General features: G+C 41.3%; 2 protein-coding genes across 5 annotated transcripts in view; one reads left to right on the top strand and one right to left on the bottom strand.

Annotated features, from left to right (window-relative positions):
* The window catches only part of LOC308194945 (uncharacterized protein), a 34,785-nt gene extending 29,766 nt beyond the window's left edge, over positions 1-5,019 (top strand). The window contains exon 11 of the mRNA XM_080591581.1: positions 4,842-5,019. The gene's annotated coding sequence lies outside the window, so the exon portion shown is untranslated. The remainder of the gene's footprint in view (positions 1-4,841) is intronic.
* Positions 1-15,711, bottom strand: part of ADAMTS3 (ADAM metallopeptidase with thrombospondin type 1 motif 3) — a 160,197-nt gene that overhangs the window by 19,809 nt on the left and 124,677 nt on the right. For all 4 annotated transcript variants that reach the window (XM_080591577.1, XM_080591578.1, XM_080591576.1 and 1 more), the window contains 6 exons: positions 6,610-6,693; positions 4,910-5,066; positions 2,780-2,885; positions 1,858-2,001; positions 880-1,012; positions 281-394 (listed from right to left, as the gene is read on the bottom strand). In XM_080591577.1, coding sequence (XP_080447703.1) covers positions 281-394; positions 880-1,012; positions 1,858-2,001; positions 2,780-2,885; positions 4,910-5,066; positions 6,610-6,693 — 738 coding nt within the window. The remainder of the gene's footprint in view (positions 1-280; positions 395-879; positions 1,013-1,857; positions 2,002-2,779; positions 2,886-4,909; positions 5,067-6,609; positions 6,694-15,711) is intronic.

The raw sequence follows: 15,711 nt of genomic DNA, 5'->3' as shown, positions 1-15,711 counted from the left end.
AAAACAAACCCGTAACTAAAATGCCACAGAAGAGGATGGGAGTGGACTACACCTGAACTAAGGGCTCAGTGTCTTCAACATCCAAAATTTAGTCCGTATTACAACCAACTTCGAACAGTTCACAGAACACCACAGTGGGAAAGCACAGCTCCTGCTTTTCCTCTGGCTCCACCCAGGTGATGCTGGCCAATTTCCTATTTTCCTATTTTCCCTTTGACCCAAACGAACGCAGTTGATTTTGTTTCTTTTAATACAAACATAGCAAAAACACAGTACTCACTTTCCCAGGGGCACATTCTGTCCCATCGAGTGGAGGCCCTTTCTTAGTCTTACAGAAGTACGGGTTATCTGGATGGCTGCACCACAACTGCTTGCATGGGTCAAACGTTCGGAACTGAAATGGAGGACATTTATGAGATGAAACTCAAAATTAGGTTACTGATGCTTTTTGGATAAGGATTCAATCTACCCAGTCAATTAATCTACCACAGCTATCAGTAAGTGAAGTATCTTCAGAAGGGGAAGGGTAGTGCTTATTCCCTGCATACCCTGGTCCTGAACTGGCAAGAAGAGGGAAGGAGGAGGCCCCAGAAGTGGGAGGAAGATGATTTTTTTCCCTTCTTTCTCGGGATCACAGGCTTCGTGCCACAACTCTGTGTCTTGTCGACTGTGCTGCTGTCCACCTGACCATTAAACCAAATGACTCAGATGATTGGGTTTCACCCATAAATCTCTCTCTCCTCCTTGTATATCTGTTTAAACTACTGCATTAACTGCTCTTCAACTGTGAGAAAATGCATATTTTGCAGCTATTAAATAAGGCCAAACACCGACTTGCTGAATGAATGTTTGTCTCCACAATGACTGTCCTGGACATACCGCTGTGCACATTTTATAGCCAACACCAAAATCAAAGCGGCACTGTTCATCCATGGAATAATTGATGCCTGGCAGCTCAGGAAGCTTTGGCCAATCGTGTTCAAAAGGGTCATCGAGAAGACAGTCGTAGGAGCTGTGGAAAGATGCACAGAAAAAAATAGCAAGAAAATAATAATCACTTTTTTGATCAGTAATATCCAAGTATTTTTTCTTAGATGTCAATATTGGCAATATTCCTTTATTCTAACCTATTTTCTGCCCTATTTATATATGGGTATTATTCTCTGAAGTGCAGACAGTCCCTTCTGTAAGAATATTGCCTAGCACAACGTGACTGGGCACTGGATGGGAAGATCTGACAGCAAAATCCCCACATTTGCTAGGAACTGTGGAGCAGCATCTTCTGCTGTTCCCTGCCCTAACAGTACATACGGAATTTGTGCTTTACTTTCCTGTCACCAGAGGGAGAAAACAAACACTTCCAGTTCTCGGTGCCAAAGTCTCTCAGTATGCTCAGTTTCTCAGTATGCTTCAAACTACTGCACGCGTCCTAATACAAGGGCTAACACAAAGCCTGCTGGAGTCAAAGGGAGCCTTTCCACTGACTTCATGGGGCTTTGAAACAGGACAGTAGTCTGAGAACAGGCCCTGAAATCTACGGCGTACTGCTGTTGCAGTGAGTCACAGTGAAGCCTACTGGAATGCCTTTGAATGCTGAATCCCTGTCTGGAAGCAGAGAGCAGCCCCCACCAGAGGATCCCATTCCCCAGCATCTCGGAAACCCCCGTACCCCTGTGTTTATAAAAAGGGACTTCACAGACAGAGGTCCCATTTATGACAGTTGTGTCTGCTCCTGGTGGGCCTCTCTTCTTTGCCATCTAATGGAGGGCCCCCCACTGGCCCCACATCCCAGGGAACTGCATAGACTTCCGTTTCCTTTAGTAAAACAACTACCGATGAGTGCTGACAGGTCCTTACTGTATGTATCTTTTGAGTTCTTGGCCGCTGCATCTGGACCAATGGTAACGATGAAAGGCAGCCTGCACCAAGGGAGCCATAACGCTCCCCATTGCTGTCTCATCCCCACATCTGTTCCCTTGACCATCATGCTCCATTCCTAGCCTGAAACAAAGAATGGGTATAAGAGCCCCAGTAGTTTCTGCTTTGCAAATGGTAAAACAGCTGTAAAGAAAACGGTTTCTCATGCACACGTAATCATTCAAAATGAAATTGTTCTCTGCGTTCTAAAGATAGCACCTACATTTCAAACAGATCTTCTTTGATGCCAGACTATAAGGACTCGCTGAATACTCTTCCATTTATACTTCATTTTATTTGTTAATACCAGAAATGAACTACCTAGATGATGATTTCTGCTTCCATTTCAGATAAAGGAAAACAACAGTTCTGCTATCAGTGGTCAGTTCATTCAGACATTGAATTGTTCGTGTTAGTATACTCACTTATCTAAAGCACCTATTTATACTTAGAATTAACGTAGTTATCATGTTGCACATCCAAAGAGCTAATTAGGTTAACACATTAAATTTTGAAGTGTGCATCTGGTGCAGCTTGACATGGAAATGACTTGGTCATCTCAAATTCATCTAAGTTCCTCCTATATTATTTCAATGCTGACAGAAAAAAAAAACAGAAGAGTGAACTGAACAAGTAGCCTGCACTAATTAAGGAGGACAAAAAAGCAGATCCTCAGTGCTTGACATTAATTCACCCAGCAGCTAACAGAGATCTTTGCTTGATCAGTTATTCCCATTTTATCATTCTTTACAAAGTGCCAAATTAACACATCAGTACAGACCTTTTAAAATTAAACCACTTCAAATAAAAAGAAGATGGAGCACCATTTTGCTGGTAATCTAATTTTATAAGTTAGACTTACACGTGACCAGTTTCATGAGCAACAACAAAAGCTGATGAAAAGCCATCCTCATGGTTGAGAGTACAGCTTCGAACCGGGTGACACATGCCAGTAACAGGAGCATATCCTATTGAGAGAAACCATGTCTGATTCTTTTACCCATTATATTTATTTTAAACTAGACACCTCAATAAATTTATTACCTGAGAAGAACCTAGAATTCTTTTTCTTTGTTTGTCAATTTTTCTTCTGTCTTTGCAATTACTGTCTGCAATTACTGACAAGCTAGGTTTGGTTCTGCAGATTATCTGGATTACTTCACGTACTCATACTCTTATCACCAAAAATGTACACGATTCCTGTTCAATTAAACAGAAGAGCAATAGGCTGTTTTTTTTTTGGTTGGTTGGTTGTTTTTTTGTTTGTTAGTATGTGTTCATAGTAGTACCTTCATCTGCATTCTGCTTGGTGCATATTGCATACCGTTTCCTCAGTAAAAGATGAAATCTTTCTGAAGACAGGGAATTCTGCCTAACATCTCATCCTAACCAGTTTCCCTCCAGGCACGCTAGTCCAGATTTGAGAGCAGACTCAGTGCCCTTGCCTCATCCTGAAGGGTGAAGCAACTGAACACAAACATTTAAGACGTCTCCAGCTGGACAGCCAGAACATGGTACATTTTTCAAAAAACTATGTGGAGAAGCAGAAATGTACGTCAACCAGTAAGGGTTCACCAGCATAAAACTGAAAAACCTTCTTGCTAAAGGGCATTTCTGACTGAAAACATGTCACTCTTACCATGTGCTAAGCAAAGACTGGTAAACTTTGGACATTTGACCTGAACGTACTACTGGTACCATATTAAATTATATATATTACACTGCTTCTCCATGACTGGATAATGAATTGTGGCCTTTTCTTCTGAGACAAGTTGCAGGATTTGAGTCAAAGGCACAGAAGATAGGCACAGCAAGCACTAAAGGGGACTGTAGTAGCTGGCAGAAGGAATGGAACCAAAGAACCATTTGCAGCACTGGAGCTGGGCATGTGGCTGAGGCACCAGGAGGAGCTGCAGGATTTTATTATGACAATCTCTGTGGACTGACACAGAGAACATGAGCGAGGAAGCAGTACTGCTAGTGGGCTTGTGGAAATTGAGGCATTAAAGACAGAGGGCCTGTTTGACTGTCTAATACTACGTTTATTGCGGTGGAGGCCATTACACTTAGCTGGACAGCTTTGTTTCAGATATTGCTCAATTTTCTAGTTCTCTTTTCCACCTGCAAGCAAAGTAAGAAGCACACAAAACCACAATGTCTCAGTTAAGAGGAACCCTTGGTCCTACCACAGACCACAGCACAAGTGATGAAATTGCTTGTTTGGTCTGGATAAATCATTATGAGGTGCATATTCTGCAGTGTAACTACATAAGAAACGAAGAAATAAAAAAGGGACCGGTTTGCAGAGCTGCACAGAGCAGCAACATTTCAGAAGCCTCACCCCGACTCCTATTTTTCTGCACTGACATAAATCACATGGAATTTCTTTCCCATTATCATTAGTTCCTTGAATCATAAGGAGTAGTGCAGTATCAAACTAGCTGGTACACTGTTGTAACAAAATAAAAGCAAAGTTGAATGCAAAGTATATTGAGAGTTCCTAATATTCCCTGCATGCACTCACAAAACCACAAACTGTTTGATGGAAGTGAACAGCTATTTACTTACATCTGTAAGGTAAGAAACATCATCTGCTGCAGTTAGATATAAACAGCAAGGTCTATCATGGCAAGGACTACTTGCTTTTGAAAAAGTAGGTAAAATGAAATAGAGGAAATAATTTCTCTCCAAAACACAGTAATGAGTTCATTCTTGGGCTGTCTATGTGGGCCTTTCCTAAAGTTAGGATAGGAAACTGAAAGTTATTGTGAGCGTACATGCTTTCCTGAACAGGACCAAGTTTCAATATATATTTTTAAAATGGAACACTTAAGTACTTGCTGAGCCAATGCCAATACTCCTTATTGTCTCAGGATCATATAACAATGCAATTTTCTTTTTTTTCTCCTTTTTTTTTTGGACAGGCACTAGACAAAAAACAAAACAAAACAAAACAAGCAAACAAAAAAAAGCTCCAGGTCAGCAGCATTACCTTGCATACCAGCAGGCCCAAAATCTTGCCTTGTCAAAAAGATGGCATGATCGTGGTGCTCTGAATGATTGGGGTCTGACTTCTGCTGCTGATACGCCCAGCGACAAACATTTTCCAGGCTTCTCGAGGGATTCCCCCTTTCAATCAAGCTAATGGACTGAAAAAGAAACACATTAGACCCGGGAGCTCCTAAAGGTAGGAAATTCAGACAAGTTTTGATTTTCTTGGAGCACCAAACAGGTTCCTATTTCTCTTTCCCTATTTCCCTATCACTCTAAGCAATGGTAGTCCTCTTTCCTATGAGAAAAGAAAACAAGTACAGCTGGACATTGATCTGTAACACAGGACCGATATTCCTTCTTGGCCTCATTGTCTTTGATCCCCAGGCAGAGCCAAAGGGGTGTGCATATGTAATAGTGCATCTTTAGGATATTTTTTTGAAGACAGTATAATGAGTATTTACATCATCTACAAACTAATGGCCTTTCTGTGTATAGCCTGTAATGTGCAGGAGAAAAACACAACATGATGTTAGGATTGAATAAGGACATTTTTATTTCCTTTGTTGGGACTTGCTTACATTCTTGACTGCCAGAAGACAACGTGACTCTGAGTTAAATGAGAGCACAGTGACAACATACAGCCTGTATGGAGGAAGTGAATAATATAAACACAGAGGACAATGCCTCACAACTGGTGCAAAACCCTGTAGCGCCAGTAAATCTGTACTGATTAACACAGATTAACCATCTGGTTCTGTGAGATTTTTGCTACAGAGCATGCTTACAAGCTCAGTAGTTGAAAAGGAAGTGACTGAATTTAATTACAAGACCAACATCATAATGGTCTTTTGCCTTGCCCAAATTCAATGTCTAAGTGGAAGGGATATGCAGCAATAGCACTAAAGAGCACTAGCACTTTCCTCTCATCCTGAACAACTTAACAAGCATGTTTGAAAACTCTCTGAATGTATTTTACCAACGAAATCAACTAGTACTGTCCAGGGCAAAAAGCAGGGGAGTGTGCTATGACCCAGTAAAAGGAGTGTACACAACAATGAGAAAAGGAGATGGTTTCCCTAGCAGCCTGCTTGCAGGTGGGGCACCAGCAAGTTGTGTTGGTCAGTCAAGATAATTGCTTCTACTAAACTGATTTCACTACCTGAGGTAATTCTTCCTGAGGGCAGAATTCAGGCTGCAAACCCAAGCAGGCTGAGCTCTGCCAGGAGTGGGGGCTGCAGTGGGTCGAGGTGCTCCCTACCTCCTCTCAGCCCATGCCCATCCCTCAATAGCATCATCAGGGGTACATCATCAGGACAGATCCAGTCACTGCAACCTTGCATTTAAACACAGATACTTGGTGACATTATGAAAAGAATACACTGGAAAAGGAGCTTTCCACCTGACTGAATCTATCTGATATGACAAATATTCGGTTGCTGCAGTCTTTCAGCTTCTAATTGATAAATCAGCTGTAAAGTGACTCTGCAACCGGTTGTACACTTGCGTCACAGAAGGGACACTGATAATCAGTCTCAGGTATGAGGGCACAAGCACATTTAGAACGTGCCAAACAGGGAATGCAGTTCTCTGGAACTAGTGGTTCAGTAGACCTCTGTCTCTGCACCCATTCACGTAGCTCCCATGGACTATGGTTACAAAGAAGGTAAATGTGAAGAACTGGGTCAGAGGCTTGCTTACCTTTGCATACCCCAACATGATCATTCGGACCAATACAACATTTATATGAACACCCAGGGATTCATCATGGTAAATTTCATTCACCTGAAAAAATAAAAGGAAAAACTGAAAAAATCACCAATGATAGGGAATCTTCCAAGGCCATGTATCTGTCATTTCAAGTGCTTATATTACTACAGTCTTCTCAGAGAAGGATTCAAGACTCAAATCATTTCCATGCAGTGAGAAATGTAGGCTACCCTTCCCGTCATCATATACCCCTCACTGAGAACTTTCTGAAGCATGTTTCAAGACTCCTCTCAAATATAATGGCCTTTGGAGCAGGGCCAATAGAAGAGTTGTTTGGGAAAAGAGAGACCTCAAACCCTGCAAATACTTATCTGAACACTCGATTTCACTTGTTTGATAAACATAATGAGGGAAATGAAGCTATTCCTGAAAGCAAGGTTAAAGCAGTGTGTTCATATTCACTGTGGGATTTAAAAGCAGATAAGAGTTTGTTTTAACAACAGATAAAGCCATCACCATCCAGCCCGCATGGTCACCACCTCTGCTATGCCATCTGGCCACTGTAACTCTGGATGAACTCCCAATCCTGTTTCTATTTGCTTCGTCAACCATTTGTCTCACTTCAATCAGTTTAAACACATGGGATGAGTATTTTAGTGGGGAGAATGAGAGCATATTTTTCATTTTGTAAAAGATTCTGCTGCCATTAGCTCTCACTCAAGGAAATATGCCATTAACTTGAGCATAGGTTTGTCCTCAGAAAATACCTGAGGATTTGGCTTTGAGCCATTTTTGCATTCTGAAGCTCTAGAATATTCAGGCAATGACACGATCAATGAGGCTCCATTTCTGCATACATGTAGGCATGTGTTTAGCTTTAAAGATTTGAATAATACTCCTGATTCTAAATCAATCTTAAAATTAATGAGCAAAGCGTTTCCAAATCCCAGAAATGCTTTGGAAGTTCTCATCTGAAAGTTTTACAGTCAACAGCGTTGCCAGAGACATAAACCCTGTAGTATACCTCACAGAGTAATGATATCTCCAAATACGCTTGATTTCTGCAAGTCAACACATTCCATTTAAAAAGTTCACCAACTGCATGAAAGCATGTAACATTTACGGGACCTGGAGAGACTTAGTACAATAAAAACAACTGCTAGCCTGAGAAAACACCCATACATAAGACAACCTCATGAGACATCAAAACTCATCCTCAGGGGCTGCAGAAAACACACAGGAAGAGCAAAATTAAAAGCTCACAAGGTGCCCTCACAAAAGAGTCCGTGGCGTTGCACCAAACTAGGTTTGCAGAGGTCTACAGTAAGATCTGTACACATAATTTAAAGACAGAATTTTTATTTCAATGTTTTCAGTCTGGTTTCCAAATAAATAAAGATTAGATAGTAATTTCCTGTTAGTTCTAGTGTCCCAATAAATTTTGGCCTTTTTTACCACTTTCCAGTAACAGTTGCAAATAAAGATCTCAAAGAAATCAAATATGTAGAAGTTTCCGAAAATAAGCAGCTGATTGGAAATAACAATGCTATTCCTGCTCCTATGGAAGCAAAGACTGCATATCCTTTATCACATACACATGTGGAAGCCCAGACGTTGCACAAGCACAGGAGCTTCTGAACTCTCCTAGCATGAGAGAAGCTTATATCCTGTTAGAGAGCACAGCCATATGACAGAAATCCAGAGGAAATATGGCAGTTCCACTGCTCCCTGAACAGATGAAATTTTTCACTGTGTTGTTTTGAAGACTTTCTTTAAGAAGCAGCTAATACTCATGCCCTATTTTTTAAATATAAATTAGTACAAATGTGAACACATAATTTTAAAAAGAGTATTTGTAGAAATTATGTTTTTTTAAAAAAAAAAAGAAACAGAATTGTGCAGATGGGCCAGAAATTGTTCTTCTTGAGGACCTTCTTTGTGCCTGGGAAGGTGAGAAATGTCCTTCCACCAGAGTATAAATTAGGGGACTAAAACATCTGCAGTTCATCACTGAAGTTACTTATTTCCATCAAAACAAAATAAATATTACATGATGGGTAATTGGTGGAAAATGAATACCACTGTTCAGAGTAAGGATGGTATACTTGAGCAGAATTTAGAGGTTAATTTTTTTTTTAGTCATGCTAAACAGAACTTTCGCCTTCCCCTCAGGGAAAAAGGTCATTCTAAGTTGTCCAGACTGTGGGACCTGGCACAATGACTTCAGTCCATGGTTTTAAAAAATGCAATCCCTTTTAGGACCAACCAAGAACAGACTGTCAGCAGGATAGTTTTACAAGAAATGAGCACATAACTTAGACTGCCTGCCTTGTGAAGCAATTATGCCAAAGTTCAATTATTCATCTCATATTTTCTCCTCAGTAATGCAATACTGTTGCTCCCACCAAAGTTTATGTCAGAAAAACGTTTACAATTTCCCTTGTGCCAAGAAACAACAAGCTCCCCAGGAGTGACTTTCATAGAGACAGAAAGGGTCCTGGAATTGACCTGAAGATTCAAGTTTTCTTCAAGATTTCTCCACAACACCTTTTGTTTTACACCTCTCTCTGTGGACTGCTTCAGAAGGGTCCAACACAGGATTCCCACGAGGAAGGAGCAAGTTCATATATACTCTTGTGACCTAGATACAGGAAATTCTGGAAACTGTAACCTCGCTAGAAGGTCACAAATCAAAATAAGCGCTGAAAACTGTCAGTGTAGACTGCAGCGCTTTCAGATTGCTGTAATTGCATCTACACTGTGGTTATACTGGCAAAACAAATTGCATTCCAAGATACTGGTACTGGTACAAAATGCATATATAAATCACGCCTCAGGAAACTTGATTTGTCTGATGTGAACTTGGGAAACACATCACAGATTTCCAACTGGCCATGTAGCCTCTGGTGTAGTATTTATGAGAAAAAAAGTAGTTAGACTGAATTCAACAGTAATATACACACAAAGAAGTAAATCAGCACTCTCACTGGGACAGCAGTGACAGCTGGGAGACTCCACATACAAAGTGGGTTAGTATCTGTTTACTGAGTGGATAAATAATTATTCAAACAGACAAAATAAATGCACCTGGCAGTGAACCCTACAGCTGCAGCAGAGAGCACTGGAAAAGGAAGATAACCACAAACAAAGGGACTTAAGGGTTTCTGTGGAAACTCACCTATGTTTACACAGTACCAATGTCATGGGTGACCCCACATTCCCAAACTGATGTACTCATAAAACAGCAAAGGTGAAATTAAAGACACACCCTAGCCAGACTGTGCTCCCTAAAAGAAATGTGGCTGGATTCTTACTTGACACAGAAATTGCTGCCTCTTGACCTACAGCCAACCAACATCCCCAGGTTACATTGGGTGATTCCTCTGAGTACCTCCTGCAGCACAAGCTCATTCATGGTAGCTGGCCTTTCAAATCTGGGACAGACAGAAAGCTGCAGCTGCACAGCAGCTTTTGTGCAGGTACCTGTGTGACATGATTTAGGTGTTCCTGCTCCAGCAGGGGGATTGGACTAGATGATCTTTCAAGGTCCCTTCCAATCCCTAATATTCTGAGATTCTGTGGTAGCATGCGATTCCTTTTCAGGGTTGCCCATGGACTGACCTCCATGGTGTGCAGGTGGGGGCTGCAGGCTAATACACAGCAATCTGCTGGTATTTTCCTGCCTCTGCTCACTCACAGCAAGCTCTTCTCTGCTTACAACAGATCTTTCATGTGACTGTCCTTGGGTTTTGGAGACTGTAAAGCCTCAGTGACTCTTTTTCTGCCTTGATTAAACTACTGACATTTCTGTGTCTGACTTGTGCAGAGGAAAGTGCAGTTTTTTAATTAGCATTCTATACTGAAGGAGAGTCGAGTATTTCAGAATGTAATGATCAATGCCATCATCTGCTGTACTGTTTGCATCACTGGAAAGAAAATGGCTTGAAAATAAAGTCCTTATTGGTCTACAGACCATCCACAGGTACAAACCACTAGATGAAAAGGCAAGGAATGAGCTGAGCTCTTTTGGTACACTTTTGCATGCCATTATACTTTACCAAAGTCTGAGGGTAGAATTAGATTAAAACTAACAAACTAATACATAGGAGGAGTATGTGATGGGTGCATCCTATAGAAATAGCTCTTTAACTAGTAACCTTGACAGACACTGAAGTAAGTTAGAACCCTGCTGAAACTGTGTGTGTTAACACTCACGGTTCTAGGACTAGAAGGTGTGGGACTTTGAAAGAGGCTGTCTTAGCCTCTTTAGTCCTGTGATGAAGAGAGAGGGCCTGAGACATTCTTGAAGCCACCCAATTTAGCTCCACAGTGTGTAACCCAACAGCTGGATGTCAAGCAAGACAAGGACTCTCAAACTCCTAAGAAAAAGTCAGTATCTACAAAACAGGCTATTTGCCCATAAAGAACATCCTTCAGTGCTCACCGTGATGTGGAAACGTGAGGAAATAAGCAGAGAGATTCTTCTGAACTGTGCCACTCTAGCACAACTGTTTTCCACAGAAAGCCAGACTGGGAGATGACAGTTCAAAGGTTTCAAATGAGAGAACAGAAGCTGCCTCCTCCCCATTCTCCTCTTCCAACTCAACACCCAACCCACAGCCTGGTCAAGTCGGCAGTGAGACTCCTGTTGTGAGATTTTTGTAGGTGTCCGGGCTCTGCAAACACTCAGATGTGTAGGTCTGCAATACAGATAAGCCTCCTGGAATGTCACTCAGCAGAGGCAAAAGAATGGGCAGGAACAGTGATCAACTTGGGCTTTTCTGGCAACCTTTCCCTTAAGATTATTTTCCCAGCCTTTATTTTGCATGACGTTTTTCTTCTCATTTCTTGTTTTCCCTGTGTGCTGTTTAAGTCTCATACCAAAGTAGTTAAAATCTTGACAGAAATGACTAGATTGTCATTACATCTAAAAAAGGTAACAGTCTTTACTGTAATTGACCTACAGCTTCTCATGGATGAAGTGTTTCAGCTTGCACCTGCTCTTTATGACACATACTCCCAGTAGATGGAGCCATTGATGTATAAGAAAAGCACTTCAGTTCAGTTTATCAGTTCTGCTGTTTACAAAGCTAAATGATTTAAGAGTAAAAAGCCAATACTCTGAAATCTTCCTTAATGAATTTTTACCACGGAGTGGAAAAACAATAGAACAGATTATTTTCTGGAGTTCATCTCCTGCCAACAATGCACTGCTTTGATACATGCAAAGAACAAACATAAAGACAACGCTTTACAATACCTTGTATCTATTAATTCCGCCACAATAGCGGTCAACAACTAAAATTAATAACTAGAATTAATTAGTTGGCCAACAACTAGAATTAAAGACACAGAGGAGATGACAACTTCAAAATACAACACTCAGTGATTGCTTATTTCAAGATTCCTTTCCCAGTAAAAGAAAGAGAAGACAATTGCTCAAAAAACATGTTTGTGTTGATGTTCCATGAGATACGTGGTAAAAAACACAATTCCCTGCAAAGTACTGTATCAAGGATATTTTGTTACTCACAGGAATTATAACTTTTCATCTCAAACTTTCTGGATTCAAGTGTTAACTTACTTCCACGTTTGCCAAAACTGCATTAACTCCTGTTTCACATTCTTCAGCAATATAAATTATCTGTGCAGTTTAGCGTAGTCACAAGTGACTGCTCAGGGAAAATCTGGAATTAGCATTTCTGAAATGCTGCGAGTAAGAACAGTCCAGCAGATCTGCACAGAAAAATGCTGCAGATTACCTGCTACTTGATGCATACTATACTCAGTTGCCAGCATTAGCTCTTGTTTCCACACTGAACTGCAAAGAAAAGAATGAGCCCTGATCTGACTTTTCTCCTTTATCTGAGATAATAACATCCAGGCAAGTGATCATGTTAGAAACCAGAAGTCAGAAGAGATCTCTCAGTTAATGTGTTTGGGCCCTACTATGCACTTCTAGCCACTCTGAATGAGAAAGACACTAAAATTCATGGTTATCCTATTTCTATTCTAAAAAATCTAAGTGAGACAAAGTGGATAGATCAAAAGCTCCAGGTATAGGGTGTGCATGGAGAACTATGGCAGAAGGTTGAGACATACCTGGCACTGTCTTCCTACTGAAGTTAATCGTAAAGCTCCTATCAACTTCAGAAGTGAGCACTAAGCAGTCCTGACACTCACCTCCTTGAAATAGTATTTGCACCAGAATTGACATTAAATGTGGACATTTTTTCTGTGCTCAATAAACAGTGTCAATGGGCAACAATCTAGAATTATTATTTAGGAAGGAGGTGGTACCACAAACCTGCAGTGCTCGGTGGGTAGTGATTGCCAAAAGCAGAAGTCTGTCAAGCAGCTTGCGATTTGAAAATGAATGATGCATAGAACTATCACTCTACTAGCTAATTTTGGTTTATTCTCAAGAAGGAAGAAAGGAAAGATGTGAATATTGACGAGTTCAAACCTGCGTAGAACCCCCGAGTATAACCTGGTGTCTCTGTGCTATCTTTCTGGTCTAAATACTTTAATCCAGGGAAACTTTGTCTTAAGTAGGCACCAAAGGAATAACAAAGGTCACTTTCCTAATACAGGAGACCTTGAATTTCAGATCTAACAAAACCAATGCTAAAACCCTCCAGCTTACAAAGACAGGGCCTGGCTCCTGAGGGACCCACTGAGTCAAGGGAGGCTGCCTGGCTCTGGGGCATGACCAGGGTAGGGGAACAAATGGAGGGAGAGAGGAAGGAGGGCAAGGGGACAGTCTCAGTCCTGCAGTACCCCATTTCCCACTCCTCTGCCCATCTTCGCTCTATTTGCTTCCCCCTGTACTTCTGCAGGTTCTCCAATGGATGCTCGACTGGGGATTAGGAATGGCACCGGCGCTATGGCAGGGTTTGGGAAATGGAGCCTAGAACCCCTCACATGCTCCCGGTAAAGGTAAGATCAAGAAAATAAATGTCAGTTGTGTGACCTCAAGGAATTCAGCTGAAACTGCTCAGTACTGGCCAGGCCACAGAGCTAACAAAAACAACTCCAGGGCAATGACATTCTCTCAAGTGGGTGACTTAGCCATCAGCCCTTCTGGAAAGCAGGCTGTAAGTGACTTCAACAGTTTATGCTGTGAGATAATGGTACAGCTTCACCTATGAGCTAGAGACCACACTAGATTTTTTTGTTTTGGAGTAGATGAGCCCACTGGGGCTTCTGACTTCCAGTTCTGTCCCTTAACAGCTGTTTTAGATGCATCTCTGATGCTGGCTTTTTCTCCCTGTTTCTAAAGCCAGGAGTACACATAAATATTGAATACAGGGAATCATTTCAGGCATTCCTTTAGCTGAAACTGAACCTCTGGCTCTAGAGCTCCCAGTGACATCTCAAGACCATGCAGTGCTTGGTTCTCAGCAAGCCACCTCTGGCATAGAGAGCAGTGTAGTTGTGTCAGCATGGCACTGCGCCCAGGATAACCAGTCGTGGCACAGGGTTGAATGAATGCAATTAATACTGCTTTTTTGAACTTGAGCTAAATAGCGTTGCCTTTGCTGCCTGTGCATATTATTTTGAAGCTAATCTGGAGCTATCTTGCACATACTGCATTACATATGGCAAAACAGCCCTTAATTTCCCTGCTTGGGAAGGCAAGTTAGACTCAGCAAGTTACCATCAGCCTTGCAAAATCCCCATGAATGCTAGTAACATCACAAATTGTCTTCTTCCCCCAATTTCTAGGAATAGTAAAAGATACAGGTTCAGATATGCAAAGTTCAGATCTTGAAACTTAACACTGCTAGATCCAAACATAAACAATCTGAACCCAAAAGTCGGGTTCATTTATGTCATGCAAATTCAGCTGTGCTGAATTGTATCTGTTGATGTCACCAGTGCAGCACTGGACTGCAACAGCTGCAGTCCTAGTGGCTGATGATCTTCTAGGAACAAGCAAAGGCTTGCTCATGTGCTTTCTAATTCCCTCAAGCCTAAAAAAGAAGCTTCTGCTAGCAACAAAGATACACAGTTACTAGACATGCATTCACAGCCACCAAAGCCTTGCTGTCAATTTCCTTCTGTCTCAGCAGTAATCCACAGAGCAGTCCAGGTTCAGTGGCTTGTTTCTCCTCAAAGATCTTAACACTCAGCTTCCTAACACACACGAGTCAAAAGCCTTCTGTGTGCATGTCAGAGGAAGGCAGGAAGTTATGATTGAATGCCTTGGGCTCCAAAACCGAATGCACAGACATTACTCAACAGACCCTTTTCATCAAATCAAGATTCTACAGCATCCATTTGCTTATTGTTAGAGAGCAATTCCTTATGCATGCTGAAATACCACTAAAACATTTAAGCTCCCAATTAGAGAAACAGTAGGAAAGGCGTCAGTCTGAACAAAGCGCCAGGTTGTAAACTTAGCAGACTGAATTCTGTTTTTCTGTTACAATGTGTGTGTTATGTCTGGAGTTTCTTATTCTAGATTTATAGCAGAGTATAATTCTATACAGAGTTGTTACAGTTCTACACAGAGTTTCACTGGAAAAGATATCAGTTGGTTTAAATTCTTACCAAGGAGATTTTTTTTTCCTGTCAAATTCTATGGATTAGATTTTTAAATTGCTGGTCCTCATTTTGGGAGCTCAAAAGGTGGGGCAGATTTTCAAAGGTGCTCTTGGAAAACTGAGACTGGACTGTGACAGGTACCTGGTGCTGAGAACTTTTTTTAAATGCACCTGGCTCTAAACATCTAAAAGGTAAGTGGGGTCTTACGACAATAACAGCATAACAATAGGTACACTCCGATCCTGGCCCTATACTTCCTCCACAGTATTTGAGAGATTTCGTCTGCACCTAAGCAGCGTAGTTTTTCACACATGTAGGATTTGTGTTATTGGCAGCACAGTTCATTATGAATAGTGAGCTTATTTAGATGACTGAGGAGCTTATAAAGGGAGCCAAGAGACATTCTCTAGATACTGCAGCTCATTTTCAGTCTGAAACACAAGAGGTAACATTTTCAGCCTCAGCTTTCCATGCTTGAGTAGCAGCAATATGACGCAACCATTGCACAGTGCACTAAATGGGAGCTGTAAAGGTGCTCGGGGC

This window comes from Anser brachyrhynchus (assembly GCF_964034855.1).
Source record: "Anser brachyrhynchus genome assembly, chromosome: 4".
Lineage (NCBI taxonomy): Eukaryota > Metazoa > Chordata > Aves > Anseriformes > Anatidae > Anser > Anser brachyrhynchus.
The sequence above is the reverse complement of the archived record's forward strand: the minus strand, read 5'-3'. Positions and strand labels throughout refer to the sequence as shown.